This window comes from Acinonyx jubatus, chromosome E4 (genome assembly GCF_027475565.1).
Source record: "Acinonyx jubatus isolate Ajub_Pintada_27869175 chromosome E4, VMU_Ajub_asm_v1.0, whole genome shotgun sequence".
Classification (NCBI taxonomy): Eukaryota; Metazoa; Chordata; class Mammalia; order Carnivora; family Felidae; genus Acinonyx; species Acinonyx jubatus.
Genome location: NC_069395.1, coordinates 50554101 through 50574731, shown reverse-complemented (window position 1 = coordinate 50574731; position 20631 = coordinate 50554101). Strand labels below are relative to the sequence as shown.

The 20631-nt window shown below is 35.3% G+C and overlaps 1 protein-coding gene across 5 annotated transcripts in view; it reads right to left on the bottom strand.

The window, feature by feature from the left end:
* COP1 (COP1 E3 ubiquitin ligase) overlaps positions 1–20631 on the bottom strand; it is a 252752-nt gene that overhangs the window by 141164 nt on the left and 90957 nt on the right. For all 5 annotated transcript variants that reach the window (XR_008293057.1, XM_027074264.2, XM_053209222.1 and 2 more), the window contains 2 exons: positions 9298–9412; positions 4399–4534 (listed from right to left, as the gene is read on the bottom strand). Coding sequence is in view for 4 of the 5 variants with exons in the window: in XM_027074264.2 (XP_026930065.1) it covers positions 4399–4534; positions 9298–9412 (251 nt within the window). In the remaining variant the exon portion in view is untranslated. The remainder of the gene's footprint in view (positions 1–4398; positions 4535–9297; positions 9413–20631) is intronic.

Sequence of the window (20631 nt, the reverse complement as noted above, 5' to 3'; positions counted from 1 at the left end):
CCTGTCAGAATGGCTAAAATTAACAACTCAGGCAATAACAGACATTGGCGAGCATGCGGAGAAAGAGGATCTCTTTTGCATTGATGGTGGGAATGCAAAGTGGTACAGTCATTCTGGGAAACAGTATGGAGGTTCCTCAAAAAATTAAAAATAGAACTACCCCATGACCCAACAATTGCACTACTAGGTATTTACCCAAGGGATACAGATGTGCTGTTTCAAAGGGGCACATGCACCTCAATGTCTATAGCAGCACTATCGACAATAGCCAAAGTATGGAAAGAGCCCAAATGTCCATTGATGAATGAATGCATAAAGAAGATGTGGTATATAAAATCAAAACCACACTGAGATACCATCTCACAACAGTCAGAGTGGCTCAAATTAACAACTCAGGAAATAACAGATGCTCGCAAGGATGTGGAGAAACGGGAACCCTCTTGCACTGTTGGTGGGAACATAAACTGGTGCAGCTGCTCTGGAAAAGTGTGAAGGTTCCTCAAATTTTAAAAATAGAACTACCCTATGACCCAGCAATAGCACGAGTAGGAATTTATCCAAAGGATACAGGAGGGCTGATTCATAGGGGCACATGTACCACAATGTTTACAGCAATGCTTTCAACAATAGCCAAATTATGGAAAGAGCCTTAATGCCCATCAATTGATGAATGGATAAAGAAGACGTGGTTTATATAAACAATGGAATACTACTTGGCAATGAGAAAGAATGAAATCATGCCATTTGCAGCAACGTGGATGGAATTGGAAGGTATTATGCTAAGTGAAATAAGCTAATTAGAGATAGACAGATATCCTATGTTTTCACTCATATGTGGAACTTGAGACTTAACAGAAGACCATGCAGAAAGGGAAGGGGAAAAAAATAGTTACAAACAGAGAGGGAGGGAGGCAAACCATAAGAGACTCTTAAATACAGAGAACAAACTGAGGGTTCATGGCGGCCGGAGAGGGGAAGAGAGGGAAACAGGTGATGGACATTGAAGAGGGCACTTGTTGGGATGAGCACTGGGTGTTATATGTAAGCGATGAATCACAGGAATCCACACCCAAAACCAAGAGCACACTGTATACACTGTATGTCGGCCAACTTGACAATACATTACATTTTAAAAAATAATAATAAAATATGATACTAATTTTTTTTAAAAGATCTGGTGTATATATAAAATGGAGTATTACTCGGCAATCAAAAAGAATGAAATCTTGCCATTTCCAACTACGTGGATGGAACTGGAGGATACTGTGTTAGCGAAATTAGAGAAAGACAAGTATCATATGACTTCACTCATATGAGGAAGTTAAGACAGAACACAGATGAAGATAAGGGAAGAGAAGCAAAAGTAATATAAAAACAGGGAGGAGGACAAAACCTAATACACTCTTAAATACAGAAAACAAACAGAGGGTTGCTGGAGGGGTTGTGGCAGGGCAGATGGGCTAAATGGGTAAGGGGCATTAAGGAATCTACTCCTGAAATCATTGTTGCACTATATGCTAACTTGGATGTGAATTTAAAAATTAATTAATTAAAAAAATTTTTAAAGAATGGTCATAAAGATGATGAAGATATAAAAAGACTATAAAAAGAAAGGTAACTAGAAAATCACAACATCTGAGAACTACTAAAATATGCCTCAATAATCCTTGGGTCAAAAAAAAAATCAAAGTTGAAATTTACAAGTTTCTTGAACTGAATGGAAATGAAAATATATCATAACTTCAATGCAATAACAATGAACAATCGTAAATTATGAAAACTTACAGGAACACCAAAAAAAAAAATATTTAAGAATTAACCAAGGAAGTAAAAGATTTGTACAATGAAAACAAAAACTTGCTGAAAAAAATTAAAGAAGGACACAAATAAATGGAAACATATCCCATGTCCATGGATCAGAAGACTGAATATTGTTAAGATGTCAATATTACCCAAAGCAATCTAGAGATTCATTGCAATCCCTGTCAAAATCCCAATGCCATTTTACGCAGAAATAGAAAAAACAATCTTGCAAATGAACAGAGCTAGAGGACTCACACTTCCTGATTTCAAAACTTACTACATAGCTATGATGATCAAAACAGTATGGTAGTGGCATAAAACAGATAATGTAGGCCAATGTAATAGATGAGAAACCTTCCATACAAAGTCAAATGATCTTTAACAACAGTGGCAATATCACTGAGTTTTTCAAGGAGTTTTTCAACAAATGATGTTCAGAAAACTGCATATCCACATAACAAAAGAATGAAGGTAGACCCTTACCTAAAACCATATAGAAAAATTAACTCACAATGGGTCAAAACTTTAAATATAAAATACGAAACTATAACTCTCTTCATGACTTTGGATTTGACAGCAATCCCTGGGATATGACACCAAAAGCACAGGCAACAAAAGAAAAACACACAAATTAGACTTTATGAAAATTTTTAAATTTTACACATCAATACACAGTCTCAACAAAGTAAAAACACAATGCACAGAATGAGAGAAAATATGTACAAATTTGATAAGAGATTAATATCCAGAATTTATAGAGAACTACTGAACATAGCAACAACCAAGTTCAAAACTGGGCAGAGGACTTAAATAGAAATTTCTCTAAGAATATAAACAAATGGCCGATAAGCACATAAAACAATGCTCAACATCACTAATCACCAGGGAAATGCAAAGCAAATCTAAGAGATACCACCTCACATCTGTTTAGGATGGTGACTACCAAAAAAAGAGAAAATAACAAGTGCTAGCAAGAATGCAGAGAAACTGGAAACCTTTTGCACTGCTGGTGATATTGTAAAATGGTACAGCCACGGGGTGCCTGGGTGGCTCAGTCAGTTGAGCTTCTAATACTTGATTTCAGCTCAGGTCATGATCCCAGGGTCTTGAGATTGAGCCCTGTATTGGGCTCTGCACAGAGCATGAAGCCTGCTTGGGATATTCTCTCTCTCTCTCTCTCTCTCTCTCTCTCCCCCTCGCGCCTCCCCCCCCCCCCCCCCGTGCCTTCCCCTGGCTCATGCTCTCTCTAAAATTAAAGAAATAATAATCTGGGGAGCCTAAGTGGCTCAGTCAGGTGAATTTCTCTTGATCTCAGGCCGTGCTGACAGCACAGAGCCTGCTTGGGATTCTCATTCTCTCTCCCTCTCTCTCTCTCTCTCTCTGTCCCTGAATACTGTGTGATTCCACTTACAGGAGGTACTTAGAGTAATCAGACAACAGAGGGGAAAAGGGTGCTTGCTATGATTCAGGGCAGAGGGGAATGAATAGTTACTGTTTAACAAGTACTGAGTTTCAGTTTTACAAGATGTCAAGTGTTAAAGAGATGGATATTAGGGACATTTACACAATATTATGAAGGTATTTATTTAATACCACTGAACAGTACACTTGTTAAGACAGTATATTTTATGTTACACATATTTTACCATAATAAAAATAAAATTTGGAAAAAAGACACCACATCAAAATTCACAGGATGCAACTAAGGCAGTGCATGTAGAGAAATGTAAAGCCCAAGTTTTGTTAGAGAAGCAACTTTCAACTCAATCACTGTAATTTCTACCTTAAGAAAATAGAAAGATAAAAGCAAATTAAACTTAACAAAAGGAAAAAAAAGAAATAATAAAGTTAAGAGCAGAAATCAATGAAACAGAAAAATATAGAATATCAATAAACCAAGAGCTGGCTATTTGAGAAGACAAATAAAATTGATACATTTCTAAACCAGACTATTAAGGAAACATATAAAGGGAAACAACAATCCAATATCAGGGATAAGAAAAGGAACATCATCAGAGTATCTAAAGACAGTAAAAAGATAATAAAGGAATATTATGAACATGTGAATGCCAATAAATTCAAGAACCTAGATAAAATGGACAAATTCTTTTAATGACACAAACTAAAAATAATGCTTGATCATGAAAAAAAAAATCAATAACCTGATTAGCCCTACATCTCTTTTAAAAATTGAATTTATATTTGTAACTCTTTCCGCAAAAAAAACTTAAGGCCAAGATGGCTTTGATGGAGAATTCTACAAAATACATAAGAAGAAATACTATCAATTCTTCTAGAAACATGAAGATAAGGAAGCCCTTATGAGAGAGCATATCTGTCACCAAAACCAAAGACATTATAAGAACACAAACTGCAACCCTAATAGGTGAATACTATTAATCATTCCATTTTAAAGAGGAAGACATTGAGGACTAAAGAGATTCAGAAACTTGCCCAAGAACACAGAACTAAAAACTGGCAGGGAACCTGACCTCAGAATACTGGCTCTTAACTAGAACACTGTAACTGCTTGTCAAATTAAATTTGAGAAACTTTTGTAAAAGTAAATAGTAAAGAGTGCTGCCCAATACTTACCTAGAGACTATGCTGGAACCATTATAGAGATCACTAGCATAGGACAACGTAGCCAAAGGTCGTACTGAATTATATCGGGTAAACTTAGACAAGCATTCCTGAAATTCATCCAACTGGCTTGCAGTTCGACTATCATCTATATGAAGAAAACAAAATAAATTAATTGAAGTGCAATGGAAGTCAAAGAGCAGTACAGACACATTAGAAATTATATTCTGAATATGATTCTGAAGTAACTAGAGAATACTAGTATGCACAAATCATTTCGCTGATCTTTCAGCTTTAATAAAAATTACTTAGTGGTTCTTTGAAAGACAATGTCTCTTTCCACACCAATAAAAGCATACTGTAAATTCTCTATTTTTTAAGCAAAAATTTCTTAGAAAATCAAAGACAAAAAAGTACCTCTGATCAAGAAAAGTTTAATCTTTTATTAAAACGAAAATCCCTTATCAATGGAGAAAGTGAGGGTGGAGAGAGGAGCACGTACACTGGACCGTCTATTTGTAATTTTGAAAGAACATGTTTACAAGGATACATCTGCATGCCCACATTCACTAACTGTCAAAACACAATTTATAACATAATTTAGATTAAGAAAGTAATTGTTTTTTAAGTAAAAAGAGAGATACTCGTTCACATCATTCTTCGAAGTGTCTCAAATCCAATTATGAAAAGAGAGTAGAAACTTCAATGTATCAATTATTCTCAAAAATAGAATTATTCTGGGGCGCCTGGGTGGCGCAGTCGGTTAAGCGTCCGACTTCAGCCAGGTCACGATCTCGCGGTCCGTGAGTTCGAGCCCCGCGTCGGGCTCTGGGCTGATGGCTCAGAGCCTGGAGCCTGTTTCCGATTCTGTGTCTCCCTCTCTCTCTGCCCCTCGCCCGTTCATGCTCTGTCTCTCTCTGTCCCAAAAATAAAAAATAAACGTTGAAAAAATAGAATTATTCTCAAAAAAATATTCTCAAGTATCTTGGTAGAATACAGAAAACATTAATTCCATCCAATAGAAAACTATATAAATACTTTGAGTAAAGTCCATTTCAATAAACTATTCATAATTAAATTACCTAGAATTTAAATCACAATATCATCTCATGAAAGACTGAGAATACAGATATCTATTCTCCAATCTAGAAACAAGCCTACAGTGAAAGCATGAATTTAAAAAAAATCATTTTTCTTTATTTTTGTTAAATTTATTTATTTATTTTTGAGAGAGAATGAGCAAGAGTACGAGGGGCAGAGAGAGGGGGAGAGAAAATCCAAAGCAGGCTCTGCACTGTCAGTGCAGGGCCCAATGTGGGGCTCAAACCCACAAACCAGGAGATCATGACCCTCTAAGCCACAGTCAGATGCTGAACCAACTGAGCCACCGAGGCACCCCAAAAATCAGTATTTTTCAAAACCGTTTTACGTTTGGACTTGTATTTTCTTTTCCAAAGGAAGAAGAGTAAAACACCAATTACTTTAGTTAGCTTCCTAACTGAAATCTGAAATAAGATTGCCACACTATGTGTTCATACCTTCTTCTCATTCTTAGCTCATATACATAAACATACACACAACTTTTTCAAGGTAAACTTTCATGATTTCTCCTTCTTAAATGTTCCTGAAAATAACAGTAGGCATAATGAAATTAAGACAGAAGAATCATTAAGTCTAAAGAGTCACCATACTATAGGACAGACAGTACAGAACTGATTTAGTTCATCTGGAGATACTAGGTTATCTTGAAGATAACTGGAGACACAAAGACATTTATCTAACACTTACTACAATGAAAAACAATTCCTTGTCTCTGATATTAAGCTTCTGTCCTTGATATTTTACATTTTAAAGATTCAAACACTAACACAGCAAATACATCTAACAACCTATATCCAAAAGTTCCAATTTTGTAGTGTTTCTGTTCTAAAAACAGCAAAAGGAACAAACCCAATGAGCATGCAGTATCATGTTACTAAAATAATGCTCCTGATCCACAAAAATTATTCTCTGTAAATTCAGTGAATTACAAATAAAACATGGGGTACTGCAATAAAACAAATCAACTGTACTACAAAGTGGTTTGAATTTAACAGCTAATTGGTTCTTTTTACATATAATTGAGTATTCAATGTAATAAATACTTACTGGAAAAACACCTTAGATATTTGTTTAAATATTGCTTTAATGTAAAAATATTCTTTCATATTTTGACACCAATCGCTAAGTACGTAAAATTCACAAGCATTCAAGAATGTGTATTCTGTTGAAGGTCATAATCCTTTCCCAGGTGGCTGATCTTCTCTGTCCATCATACCTATTCATTAACACTTACATCCAACAGAAGTGATAAAGAAAACACTAAAAATTGTTATTTTAGTATCTGAAAGTATAGAGATTGGATTTCACTTTATCTGGTTACAAAATGGTAGGATTTTGTTTGCTTGGTAGGTTTATGATCAATTACTGTACATATTTACTAACATATTACCTTTGCTCTTCTAATTATAGATTTAGTTTGTGAAAGTGTGTGCAGCACCTCTTTTCTCTTTTCTAATACTTTATAATTTACTTTCTCATTCAATTACAACTAAGAGTCCAAGGCATTAATCTCCCAATCTTCATCTCTCATTTTCAGAGTTGAAAATTAAAAGAAAGAGCAATGGATTCTCATTTGAAAATATACAAAAGGACCACCAAACACCAAGTACTCCTAAGGTAGAAGTTAAAATTTCTTCTTCACAGTCAAGGACACTAGAAGGAACTTCATGTTCAGCAATATGTTAAGTGTACTCATTGTGAAAATTTGGTAAGATAAACTTGAGACTCCTAAAATCATGTTTTAAGTATAATATAGCCATGCCCACAAAAATGAAAATATAATCTTCCTCCTGGTTTTAATTTATTCTGCCTTCTGGTAAATTTACATCCTCCAAATAAATATGTCTGTGACTATACCTTTATTGTGCCATAGCACACCTATGATGCTAGTTACTTAAAAATTATTAATAACTTCCCCCTTAAGAGCTTCCCAATCTCTCTTTCCCACATCTTTTTTCTTTTAAATGTCTACCATTTGTGGTCACTGTATTTCAACATCATAACAAAAAATAACACCTAAAAGGGTTAATATGAACCCTCTACCAATCAGAATGTAGGCCTCAGACCATTTTCATTTTTTTCTTTTAATTTTTTTTTTTTAATGCTTATTTTTGAGAGACAGAGACAGGGCATGAGCATGAGCATGAGCATGAGCATGAGCAGGGGAGGGGCAGAGAGAGAAGGAGACACAGAATCTGAAGCAGCCTTCAGGCTCCGAGCTGTCAGCACAGAGCCCAACGTGGGGCTTGAACTCACGAACCGTGAGATCATGACCTGAGCTGAAGTCAAACACTTAACCGACTGAGTCACCCAGGCGCCCCTCAGACCATTTTCAATATAACAGCTTCCTATTACAGTTTATAGACTACTACAGAGGCTCAATAAGGAGCTCAATTCCCAGGCAATACAATAAAAGTTTTCCATCTTATAAAAACTGTTGATCATTAATTTCACACACACTTATAAATAGAACTTGGCTCCCCTGTAGACTTCATATGACATATGCTATGTAAATCTTTTCCCTCCATCACCAATCCTAAGGCAAATTTGTCTAAAGGTTCTAAACAATATGTAGATTTTAATGCAAATATGCCTACTCAAGAGAAAACCAAGGCCAAAATTTTAACAACTAATTAAATACCACACATTTTTTTCCTTGGTGGTCCTAATTTTCAGCAGATGTATTACTAATGACACCAGTTACCTGAGCACCTAACTTATACCAAGCATTGTATTTTACATTTTATAGGTATATCAATCTATAAATCTAAAAAAGAAAGAAAGAAAGAAAAACAATGTCTTGCTATTAATGTCCCTACATCACTGGTGGTGAGCAAGGACACTGAGAAAGGTTACAGCTCAAAAGGCTGAACTATATTACCTTTTTTAAAGCAATGAAAATATCTTATGGTATATTTGTCCATGACTTGTCCTATGTCCATGACTTTGCATGAGTTACTTCCTTTGAACATGTTTCTAATTACCTTATTTAATGAATTCTAGCTTTGACTAAATACAACTCCTCCAAAATCCCTACAGTGACCATTCACTTCCACTTCCCCATTTTCAGCGTGGCCTATATTTTTCACTCCCACCTATATGGTGGAAATTCTTCTCTATTCCCCTAATAAACTTATAGAACATATAATATCACATAGAATTATTTACCTGTTGCTTTCCCCCCTTAATTTACAATACGCCCTGACAGTAGAAATCAGTTATTTCATCTTTTTATTCTTAGCACAAAGGACAGTGCTTAGAACTTAATAAATGTTTAATAATAGGAGGCAACTAAAAGGAACCTATTTTTCCTAGCCACATATTCATGGCTGATTTTTTTCTTAACTTTATATAATTCATTATATAAAGATTAAAAACTCCCAAATAGGGGCGCACCGGTGTGGCCCAGTCAGTTGAGCATCCCACTCTTGATTTTGGCTCAGGTCATGATCCCAGGGTTGTGGGATCAAGTCCTGTGTCAGGCTCAGTGCTGAGCATGGAGCCTGCTTAAGACTCTCTTTCTCCCTCTCCTTCTGCCCCTCTGCCACTCATTCTCTTAAAAAAAAAAAAAAAAAAAAAAAAAAAAAACTGTTAGGAAAAAAAAAATTCCCAAATAGAAAAAAGAACAAAAATAGCTATGGGAAAGCAATGCTCTTTAAGATCTCTAGGAACTTCCACAACACACTGGGAGACTATGTTGAAAATACACTTTCCCTTTATAAATAGGACTTTACATAAATCCATCATAAGAAGCTAGAAATGGATCTGAAAGAAGAATTTGATATATTTTAAAAAGTCCGGAATATGTACCTGAAATACGAGACATCCTTGTAGAAAAGTAACATTGTTCCAAGTCTTCAAAATGAGCAGTAAGCCGTTTTCTTCTTGATGCTAACGTGCTGTTATACCAAGGCTGTTTCTTTGTCTAAAGTAGTAACAAGAAAAGACACTTGTAACTTACAACAAATGATGGTCTTTTTCTGCACAAAATATCTAAATGATTGCATATTCAAAATTTTAACACATTAAAATAACTACAAATGGTAAATACTCATAGTTCTTAGACCATATTTTTCCATTTTTATTTTAAAATTCAAATAGGCCGAGAGTTTCTGGAGCCAGGGGGAGGAATTGGGGGGGGGGGGGGTCAGGTCCTACCTCTCAGCCCAGGCCTCCTGGGGAACACTTGTACAACATAAGGGAAGGGGAATCTATCCACATACCTCAGGGAACATGGAGGTGCACGTGTGGGGGTAGGGACTGGACAGACCAAAGGCTGGAGGGGAGGGAGTTCTGGGGATCACCAAAGGCTTAAGGATGGGGCTGTATGGGGAAGGAGTAGAAGGGGGCAAGTGGGGGGATCTCAGCCATGCTAGGTCCCAGGTCTGTAGAATACAGTTTGCTATAAAACTCCTACAGTCCAGTCAAAATGCGAATAGGCTCTAAAGGCCAATTTTACAAGAATGAAATAAGTATATTTCAACTCTCCAAGTTAAATGAAGATAGAATCCATTATAACTGCCATGCTAAATTTTAGAATCTTGAGAATTTTAATATGCAGAAATTGTTAGAAAATAATGTTCAAAAGAAAATTAATTACTTTCCCATCATCCCTATATTGCAGCCCTGTACTCTTCGAATAATAGAGACAGTCCTTGATTGTCAGAATATATATTTAAGTTAATGCTGATTATTAAATTAAGGAGCAGTAATATGTAATATGTATGTACAAGTCTGACACATACATTAGAAGATCCAGCCATATAAAGAGAGCAAATGTGAAATACATTGGCATATAAATCTATAAAAAACAAAAATCTATAACCCTAAATATATAATACTGCCTACACCATGTTAAATGAAAGGATAAGACGATTCTTTCCACAAATGGTTATTATCTATTATGCTTGAGGCACATAAACAGAGGAGACACATAACAAGAGTATGAGATGACATAAGTCCACCAACAACTGCAATGTAACAAGAAGTAATAAGGTACTACCATGAACACAACGCCCTAAAATGAACTCCTGCTAAAACTAGATGGTAGGTAAAAATCATTTTAAAGTGGTGCTTTCATCGCAAGAAAGTTTAGACAATTTCTGAAGACATAACAGATATACAACCAAACAGGAAGCTGAACTCAGAGAGGTGATGTTAACCAACATATAATGGTGCAGAGGAGGGGAAAAACGAAAAGGACAACACTTACTTGGAGACAATTTCCTACAAAAGATAAAAACACTAAAACTGAGATTTAAAGACTGAAAAGAGAATTGAGAACTGGAAGATAAACCTAAAGGAATTAACCAGAATTAAGGATAAAAGATAAGAAGACAGAAAATTTCAGAGGAAGGTTGAAACTGAGCACTTCAGAGACCCAGGAAACTGTAACAGACTGAAGAAGAAATATTCGAAGAACGCATGTTGACAATTTTCCAAAACTGAAAACAGACATGAATACAAAGAAATTATTCCTATCAAGTAGGATAATTTAAAATAAATCCATAATTAGACACAGTAAGGCAAAACTGTGTTTTTGTCCAAAAATCAAAATGACTTTAAAATCAAACAGAAAAGATAACTCACGTGACAAGACGAAAAAATAACAGGGAAAATACTACTTAACAGCAATAAAAGAAGCTAGAGGAGTGAACTTTGGTTATCCTTAAAAAGATGAAAAAATAAGAACTCCAATCTAAAATTAGGATCCTGATAAAAGTATCCTGCAACAAAATGAGCAAAGTATTTTTTCATGTGTATGAAAACAAAAACTACTGCTTGTAAGTCGTTTCTTTAAAAAATGAAGAAAAGTGAAGTTGGGTACTTAAATAATGCAGTAACATAGGGGCGCCTGGGTGGCTCAGTCGGTTAAGCGTCCAACTTCAGCTGAGGTCATGATCTCATGGTCTGTGAGTTCGAGCCCCGCATCAGGCTCTGTGCTGACAGCTCAGAGCCTGGACCCTGCTTCAGATTCTGTGTCTCCCTCTCTCTCTGCCCCTCCCCTGCTCATGCTCTGTCTCTCTCTGTCTCAAAAATAAGTAAAAACATTTTTAAAAAATTTTTTAAAAAATTCAGTAACATAAACTGGAAGGCCTGAGAAATAAAATGAAAAGGAGCAAGAAAATTTGTACCCAAATAAGTGATCTTAAATTTTGTTTATAACATTAATTTTAATATCAAAATCACAGGGCTTAATAAGACAGAATAAATACACTAAAAAATAGCATATAAATCAGAAGAGTGAAGAAAGTTTCAATTCTGGAGCACTTAATGTTGTTCAGGAAGGTAATTAACATATGAAGTTTAATGAAAAGAACGTTCAACATTACTGATTATCAGGGAAATACAAATCAAAACCACAATGAGATGTCCACTGTCAGAGTGGCTAAAATCAAAAACACAAGTAACAACAAGTGTTGATAAGGATGTGGAGAAAAAGGAACCCTCTTGCACTGCTGTTGAGAATGCAAACTGGTGCAGCCATTGTGAAAACGGAATGGAGGTTCCTGAGAAAATTAAAAATAGAACTACCATATGATCCAGTAATCCCACTACTGAGTATTTACCCAAAGAATATGAAAACACTAATTCAAAAAGATACATGCACCCTATGTTTACTGCAGTATTATTTACAACAGCCAAATTATGGAAGCAGCCCAAATGTCCATCAATAAATGAATAAAGAAGATGTGGTATGTACACATACACACACACACACACACACACACACACACACCAGAGTATTATTCAGCCATGAGAAAGAACGAAATCTTGCCGCTTTCAACAACATGGATGGATCTGGAGAGTATAATGCTGACTAAAATAAGTCAAAGAAAGACAAATATGATTTCATTCACATGTTGAATTTAGGAAACAAAACAAATGAACAAAGAAAAAAGGCACAAACTGAAAGACAGACTCTTAACTGTAGGGAACCAATGGCTACCAGAGAGGAGGCAGGTGGGAAGATACATAAAATAGGTGAAGGGTAGATTAAGACTACACTTATCACGATGAGGGGCACCTGGGTTAAGCTGGTTAAGTGTCCAACTTCAGCTCAGGTTATGATCTCATGGTGTGTGAATTCATGTCCCACATCAGGCTCTGTACTGTTTTCAGATCTCTGCTGCTTCAGATCCTCAGTCTCCCTCTCTCTCTGCCCCTCCCCCGCTTGCACACCATATCTCTATCTCTCCCTCTCTCTCTCAAAAAAAAAAAAAATAAACTTTAAAAAAAGACTACACTTATCACATTGAGCACTGAGTAACGTATAGAATTGTTGAATTACTATATTGTACACCTGAAACTAATATAACATTGTATGTTAACTATGCTGGAATTAAAATTTTTAAAAATAGTAAGATTAAATTTAGACTCTTGTTTTAGAAACAGTATTAGTTTGGATCAATTTCAAGGATAAAAGGATAACTACTAAAAGCATAATAAGAGAATAGGTAATGTTTAATACAGTGCAGTGGTGGAAGAAGGAGGTCAAAATAGAAAAGAAAAACACAGAAAGTGAGACAAATAGCAAGCATTAAAAAGTAAAAAGGTGAGGGGCGCCTGGGTGGCTCAGTCTATTGAGTGTCTGACTTTAGCTCAGGTGATGATCTTATGGTTTGTGGCTTTAAGCTCCATATGAGCCTCTGTGCTGACAGCTCAGAGCCTGGGGTCTGTTTCAAGTTCTTTGTCTCCCTCTCTCTCTGCCCTTCCCTGCTCACATTCTGTCTCTCTTTCTCTTTCTCCCTCTCTCAAAACTGAATAAACAATTTTTAAAAAGTGAAATTATATCAGTAGTTGTAATAAATATAAATTAAAATACTCACTAGTTAGTGGCAGAAAGGACTGTTAGAATATAACTATGCTATTTGCCAAAGAAACACCAAAAACATAAATACAGTGAAAATTTGGAATAACATGAAAAATAATACACCAGGCAAATTTTATCAAAGGAGAAAAAAACAGACTCAAGATGAAAATCATTAATGGGAATGGAAACGGCCACTGAATAATGCAAAACTTTCAACTACAGTCTCAAAAATACATAAAGCAAAAATTCCTAGAAAAATTGACAAACCCACCAACACAGCAGATTAATCTCATCAATTCAACAGAGAAATAGACATGACCTAATTTCAAAGCTTAACTTAATATATATAGAACACTTATCAAATTAGGAACATACACTCTTCTTAAGCATACATGGAACACTTACCAAAACTGGCCATGTGCTGTATCACTGAATATGTTTATAATCTCAATAGGGCAGAATTTCTTAAACGAAACACAAAAAGCACTAACTAAAAGTTACAAATTCAATGATACAAATTAAGCTCTTCTGTTGATCTACATCCATCATTAGAGACAAGAAGGTACAAACTGTAAGATGATATTCCCAAACATTGTGGCAATATATTAGGGACAATTTATTACTACTTTGAACTAATAAATAGGTGTGGGTACACCAGTAAATAAACAGAAGACTGATATCAAAAAGAATGGGAAAAGACATGAAATACTATTTCATATAAAGGACAGAGTCAGAAAAATGCAAGTTAAAATCACAACTAACTTCTATTTCCTACCCACTAACTTGGCAACCATTTAGGGGTTCAATAGATCAATTACTAACAAGGATGTGAAGAAAACCGAACTCATATACTTCTGCGGTAGGAATTTTAAATTGATAAAAAGACTATGGAAAACAATGTGACATTATCTCAAAATACGAAAGCCACTGATGTGTGTACCTGGTCACTCTCACTAACTCTCCTAGGTACAAAATCTAGGGAAAATCTTGCACCTTGAATCAGGAAACATGTATAAAGATACCTTAATAGCAAAAAAAAAAAAAACCCTACAAATATATCAAATGTATGTTAACTGCACAACTGATAAGTTGTAGTACATTAACAAAATAGAATATTATATATTAGTGATGATAAATCAACTACACCCATAGGCATCAGGAACTAATCTTAGCAAAAACAAATCTCAAAAAACTATGTATCATTTTTATAAACTTCATATACGGTCAAACCAAATAATATAGAGATATACATATTTATGGTAAAACAATTTGAAAAAGTCAACACAGACAAACACAAATATCAGAAAAGTGGTTAGGGGCGCCTGGGTGGCTCAACTGGGTCATGTCTCACAGTTCATGAGTTTGAGCCTCAATGTCGGGCTCTGTGCTGACAGCTCCTCAGAGCCTGGAGCCTGTTTAAGATTCTGTCTCTCCCTCTCTCTCTGCCCCTCCCCCATTCATGCTCTGCCTCTCTCTCAAAAATAAATAAACGTTAAAAAAATTTTTTTAATAAAAAAAGAAAAGTGGTTAGCTCTGGACATGAGGCAGAGTGATGGAATTTGTTAGAAGCACATGGGTGACTTGAATGGTACTATTAATGTTCTAGTAATTAACATAACAGCTCAATCACAGAGTTTCTTTTATTGTAATTATGCCTCTAATTTACACATTCATGAAATATATTCTTTTTTATATGCCAACATAATTTTTATTAATTCTGAGGGGAAGAACTTAGATTTTTTAAAAAAGTGATCTGCTCTGGCTCAGTCGGTTAAGCATCTGTCTTAGGCTCCGGTCATAATCTAACAGTTCACAAGTTTGAGCCCCACATTGGGCTCTGCTGTCAGCAGGGAGCCTGCTTCAGATCCTCTGTCTCCCTCCTTCCCTCCCTCTCCCTCCCTCCCTCCCTCTCTCTCCCTCCCTCTCCCTCCCTCCATCTCTCTCTCTCTCTCTGCCCCTGCACCCCCTGCACCCTCCCTCTCTCTCTCAAAAATAAGTATTAAAAATTTTTTTAAATAAATAAAAAATAAAAAGTGATCTGCTCAATGAAAACACAGAAAAAAGATTTTAGTCTGAAACATGGGAATGATTACAATAACAGAAATCAAGAATATGACAAATAAAACAAAGAAGCAGACAAAAACAGTCTGCTTTTTAGTTTTTACAGCAACTTATTTTTGACAATTATCTGGCAAATATTTACTCTTAGTTTTTCTTGAATTTATTTTTTCAGTGCAACTTTCTAACCCATTCAAAATTAGGCTGCTTCATAATTGTTGATAAAAATACATCACTTAGCTCATTTTCATACACAAATTATTAAATTTATAAATAACATCAATATAAATGAACAGAAATATGCTAATTGTGAGGAAATAGATGTTTGAGAATATGAAATGGTTGTAGATCATCTACAAGGCAAATCTTCAAAACATGTTCAGGATAAGCTCTCTACCTATACGCAGGATATAAATATGGCTAAAAATCAAAAGGAAATGTTCATCACTTATGTTTATCTAGACTACCTCTAAATGAAAATGGCCACATTTACTAAACTACAAAATAATTAAATTTTACCACAGAAAAAAACAGAAGCATGAAAATATTTTATTTGGTCACTTTTTAAGTAAAAAAAATTCTCATAATGCTAAGAAGTTAATAGGCATGCTATTAAGATAACAAAGCAAACTGAACTTGATGGCTATACAAAAATATCATTTAGTGTCAGCCTGTAAATTATAACCAATTACAAATTTTAATTTTTCCTTTTGCTTATTCATTTTTAAGAGAGAGACAGAGACAGAGTGAGAGGAGTAAAGGCAGAAGGAGTCACAGAACTCGAAGCAGGCTCCAGGCTCTGAGCTGTCAGCACACAGCCCGATGTGGGGCTCGAATCCTCAAACTAAGATCATGACCTGAGCTGAAAGAAGTTAGACACTTAACCGCCTGAGCCACCCAAGCACCCCTGAAAATTATAAATTTAACAAAAAACTCATTCCCAATGAGTGGAATTAAATTGAAAAGAGAATTACTTGAAATTGAATATTCCATTTCACATATGTAATATAAACTAATGGCCAAGAATACAAAAGAAATGAAATCTTCAAAAGATGAATAAAATCAATGTTTATACAATGAAAGAAATAATTGTTACCATAACAAATTTCCTTCTCGATTCCACCAAGAGAACCCTATTCTAAATGAAGTTGAAAGTGTTCTGTATTAATTGGCTTACTTGAAATTTGCCAAATTTTCATTATATAAATACCCTCCCTGGAATCTAATTTTGTAAATGAAACAATGCAGAATGAAAACCTAATTATTATTTATACAGTAAATAATCTTTATAAGATCAAGAGCCAAATGCAAAATAATAAAACAATTATCAGTTAAACACACACACACTCCTTCATATAGATTTGAAGAATGGCTTGAAGGGAGAAAACCTGCATAATTTAGAACAGTGGTTCTCAAAGTGTGGTCCCCATTTGTGGTCTTTAGGCTTTGGTGGGTCTCTGAGACCCTCTAAGGTATCTGTGAAGTCAAATCTCTACTCAAATAAAGGAAGATATCATATGCTGTCTTCACTGTGTTTATATATGACTTGTGAGGCAAAAGCAATAGTCAGTATAAAACTACTTTCCTGTTAGCACAAATCAAGGTAATGGCACCAATGCCACTAGCAAACACTACATTCTTTATCATTACTCATAACTTAAAAAAAATGTACACAAACATTTCATAAGTCAGTTTCCCTCAAGGATACTCTACTTTTTTACTTTTCTCAAACTGCAGTATAATTAAAATATAATTATATTACTTTCAGGTATTCAATATAATGACTCAATGTGTGTATATAATGCAAAGTGATCACCACAATACCTCTATTTAACATCTGTCACCACACATAATTACAATTTTTTTTCTTGTGATGAGGTTCAAGATCAGCTTTTATATATGGAATATATAGTATTATTAACCATAGTCACCATACTGTATGCTACATCCCCATGACTTACTTCTTTTATAAGTGAAGGTTTGTACGTTTTGACCTTCTTCACCCATTTTGCCCATTCCACATCCAATGCCTCTGACAACCACCAGTTTTGTTTTCTATATCTATTAGTTTATTATGTATTTATTGATGTATTTATTTTTAAAATTCCACATATAAGTAAGGTCATATAGCACTTACATTTCTCTGACTTATTTCACTAAACATGTAACTTTTAGGTCTATCCATGTTGTAGCAAATGCCAAGATTTTCTTCTTTTTTATGATCTAATAACATACCATTGTGTATATATACACATGTTCTCTAACCATTCATCCATTAATGGACAGATACAGAAATAGACACGTTATGCATAATATATATACAACTATATAAATATTATGTCTTCTACACTGAGCAGCATGGATTAATCTCAGCTAGTCTGGAATGCCCACTTGGTTATCTCCAGACTCTTGCCTACATCATGAAATATATGCACTAAAGAAAAATAAACAATACTCTGTAACAGTAAGTCAGTGGGTTGTTTTGGAGCAAAATGTATTAGTCTGTCAGCACTGTTTAGTAATAACAAATGAAGTTATGCTTTGCACTTGGTTTCAGTGAAGCCCTTAAAGGCTGGTCATATAACCAGAATGCATTGCCTATGTGAGTAACTTAAAATAAGAGATCCTGACCACAAGCCAAGTTTGGATTTCCTGTTACTCGGGTGCTTGAGACACAAGCCAGTACTGGTTCTAAAGCTGGAGACAAAGCAGTTCCTGTGTGACCCAGTGTGGAAGGATAAAGAAGACTGGACCTGGGGTCACTCATGATTTCAGGCAGGATATAAATATGGCTAAAAATCAAAAGGAAATGTTCATCACTTATGTTTACTAGACTACCTCTAAATGAAAATGGCCACATTTACTAAACTACAAAATAATTAAATTTTACCACGTTTATATCCACTCAATCAACTCATGATTTCAGCTCAGGTCAGAATCTCAGTCTCTGAGTTGGAGCCCCGCACTGGGCTATCTGCTGTCAGCATGGAGCCTGTTTCTCATCCTCTGTCCCCCTCTCTCTCTACATGCCCCCCCCCAACTCGTGCTCGCTCTCAAAGAAGAAAGAAGAAAGAGGAGGAGGAGATGGGAGGAGAAGGAGGAGACCGAGGAGGAGGAGATATAATGGAAAAATGGAGGAGGAGATATAATGGTCAAAATAACATGGAAACGAGCCTGCCCCTCTACCACTCTCACTCTCTCCTCTCAAAAATAAATAAATAAACTAAAAACAAAAACCAAACGCTGAGCCACATCTGTTAGGAGACTCCTTTGGAGCCCTTCTATTACTTCATATTTTGCTTTATTTGGGAAGGTAAATATTATTTCATATGTGAAATTCAAATTTCACTTTTTTTTACCATTTTCTTTTACCAGGTTTGTAGCTTTTATCAAAAAGATGAAATGAGTAGAAAAGCTTTATTTTGAAGCAATAAACCAATTATCCATCATACCTATAATACCTTCCCCAGTTTTTTAAATTTTTGTTTATTATTCAATTTCTTTATGCAACACACTGGCTTCTTTCTCCATTTCTATAGTCCTATTATTATTTATATCATTATTTAGCTGATCACAACAAGTGATTTTCCACAAATGATCTTGGCTATCACAACACCATTTACTTAATCCCCACTTTCCCTCATCTGCATAAGCACAGCGAAATTCCTAATTACCTTTTAGTTGTATTTTAAATTTTATTGTGTTCTTTTCATTACAGCAGTCTTAGAATACATTTTAATAACTTATTGGGTAAATGCCCTTGTGATTATTACACCCCCAAATCACTCATCCTAATATACTTTAAAGTCAGTTGTTCATACTCTCTGCACTCTTAAAAAATATTCTGGAGATTCTTATGGAATCACATTAAATTAATAGTTACGGCAACTGGTCTATTCAAATTGTTCTACAATTGCTTTAATCTTTTTCAACATTTTTAACTTTTCTTGAAAAATCTGTATTTCCTTAAGACTCATTTTTGACTGGGACACCAGGTGGCTCAGTTGATTAAACATCCAACTTCGGCTCAGGTCATGATCTGACAGACAGTTCGGTAGTTTAAGCCCCTCATCAGACTCTGTACGGACAGCTCAGAGCGTCAGAGCAGAGAGCCTGTTTCGGATTCTGTGTCTCCCTCTCTCTCTGCCCCTCTCCTGCTCACGCACTCTCTCAAAAATAAATGAACATTTAAAAAAAAATTTTTTTTAACACTCATTTTTACTAGTATGTATAAGCACTGTCTGAATTAATCTACTACATGTTATAAATCAATTTCAATTACATATTGAAACATTTTGTATGAGCTTTTTATTTGTCCCTCTACAGTCACCACCTTAAGATTTTCCCAGCTTTGAGTTGAATGTCTAGTTCATCAGTTTTCATTCTCATCTAAAAGTGAATCCATTTAATGACACAAATTCTTGAGGACAATTCTGACCACATTTCATAAATTTTGATATGTAGTGTTTTCACTACCATTACTTTTTGGATTGCTTGTAGCAGCATCTGGAACTACTCTTGAACACAAAGGTATTCAGAGGAGTTTAGTTTACTCTCTTCCCGATTATCTGTCTACATAATTTCTTTACTTGGGGTTCTGATTCAGAGAATACAGATGACACAATTTATCTTGTTTTAGAATCAATCCATTTTTCTAAATGGTCCGAGACCACTATCAATAATGTATATATACCCTCTGATGCAAAGTATAAAGTGAAACAAGTACCTATTAAACCAAGCTTAAGTTGATCTCACTCAAAAAAAAAACCAAAAAACAAAAAAAAGTCCCGAGTCTTTATAATGGCCTAAGAAAGTCATGCACCAAGTGGCCTCTGTTAAGTTTTATCTCATTTCTACTTTTCTCCCCCTTGACTACTCCTCTTCAGCTACAAGGGAAATCTAAACTATGTCAGGCATGCTCCTACTTTAGGGCTCATTTACTTGTTAAGCCTTTGCCTATAACTTGGGAATCCCAGAGATACTCACACGGGCTTGCTCCCGCACCTCCACTTTGTTTAAAGGTAGTCTACTTCTGGGGCGCCTGGGTAGCCCAGTTAAGTGGCCAACTTCAGCTCAGGGCATGATCTCACGGTTCATGAGTTCGAGCCCCGCATCAGGCTCCGTGCGGACAGCTCGGAGCCTGGAGCCTGCTTCGGATTCTGTGTCTCCCTCTTTCTCTGCCCCACCCCCTCTCGTACTCTGTGTCTCTCAAAATAAATAGACATTAAATAAATATAAAAAAAAAAAAAGGGGCAGTCTTACTTTTATTACTA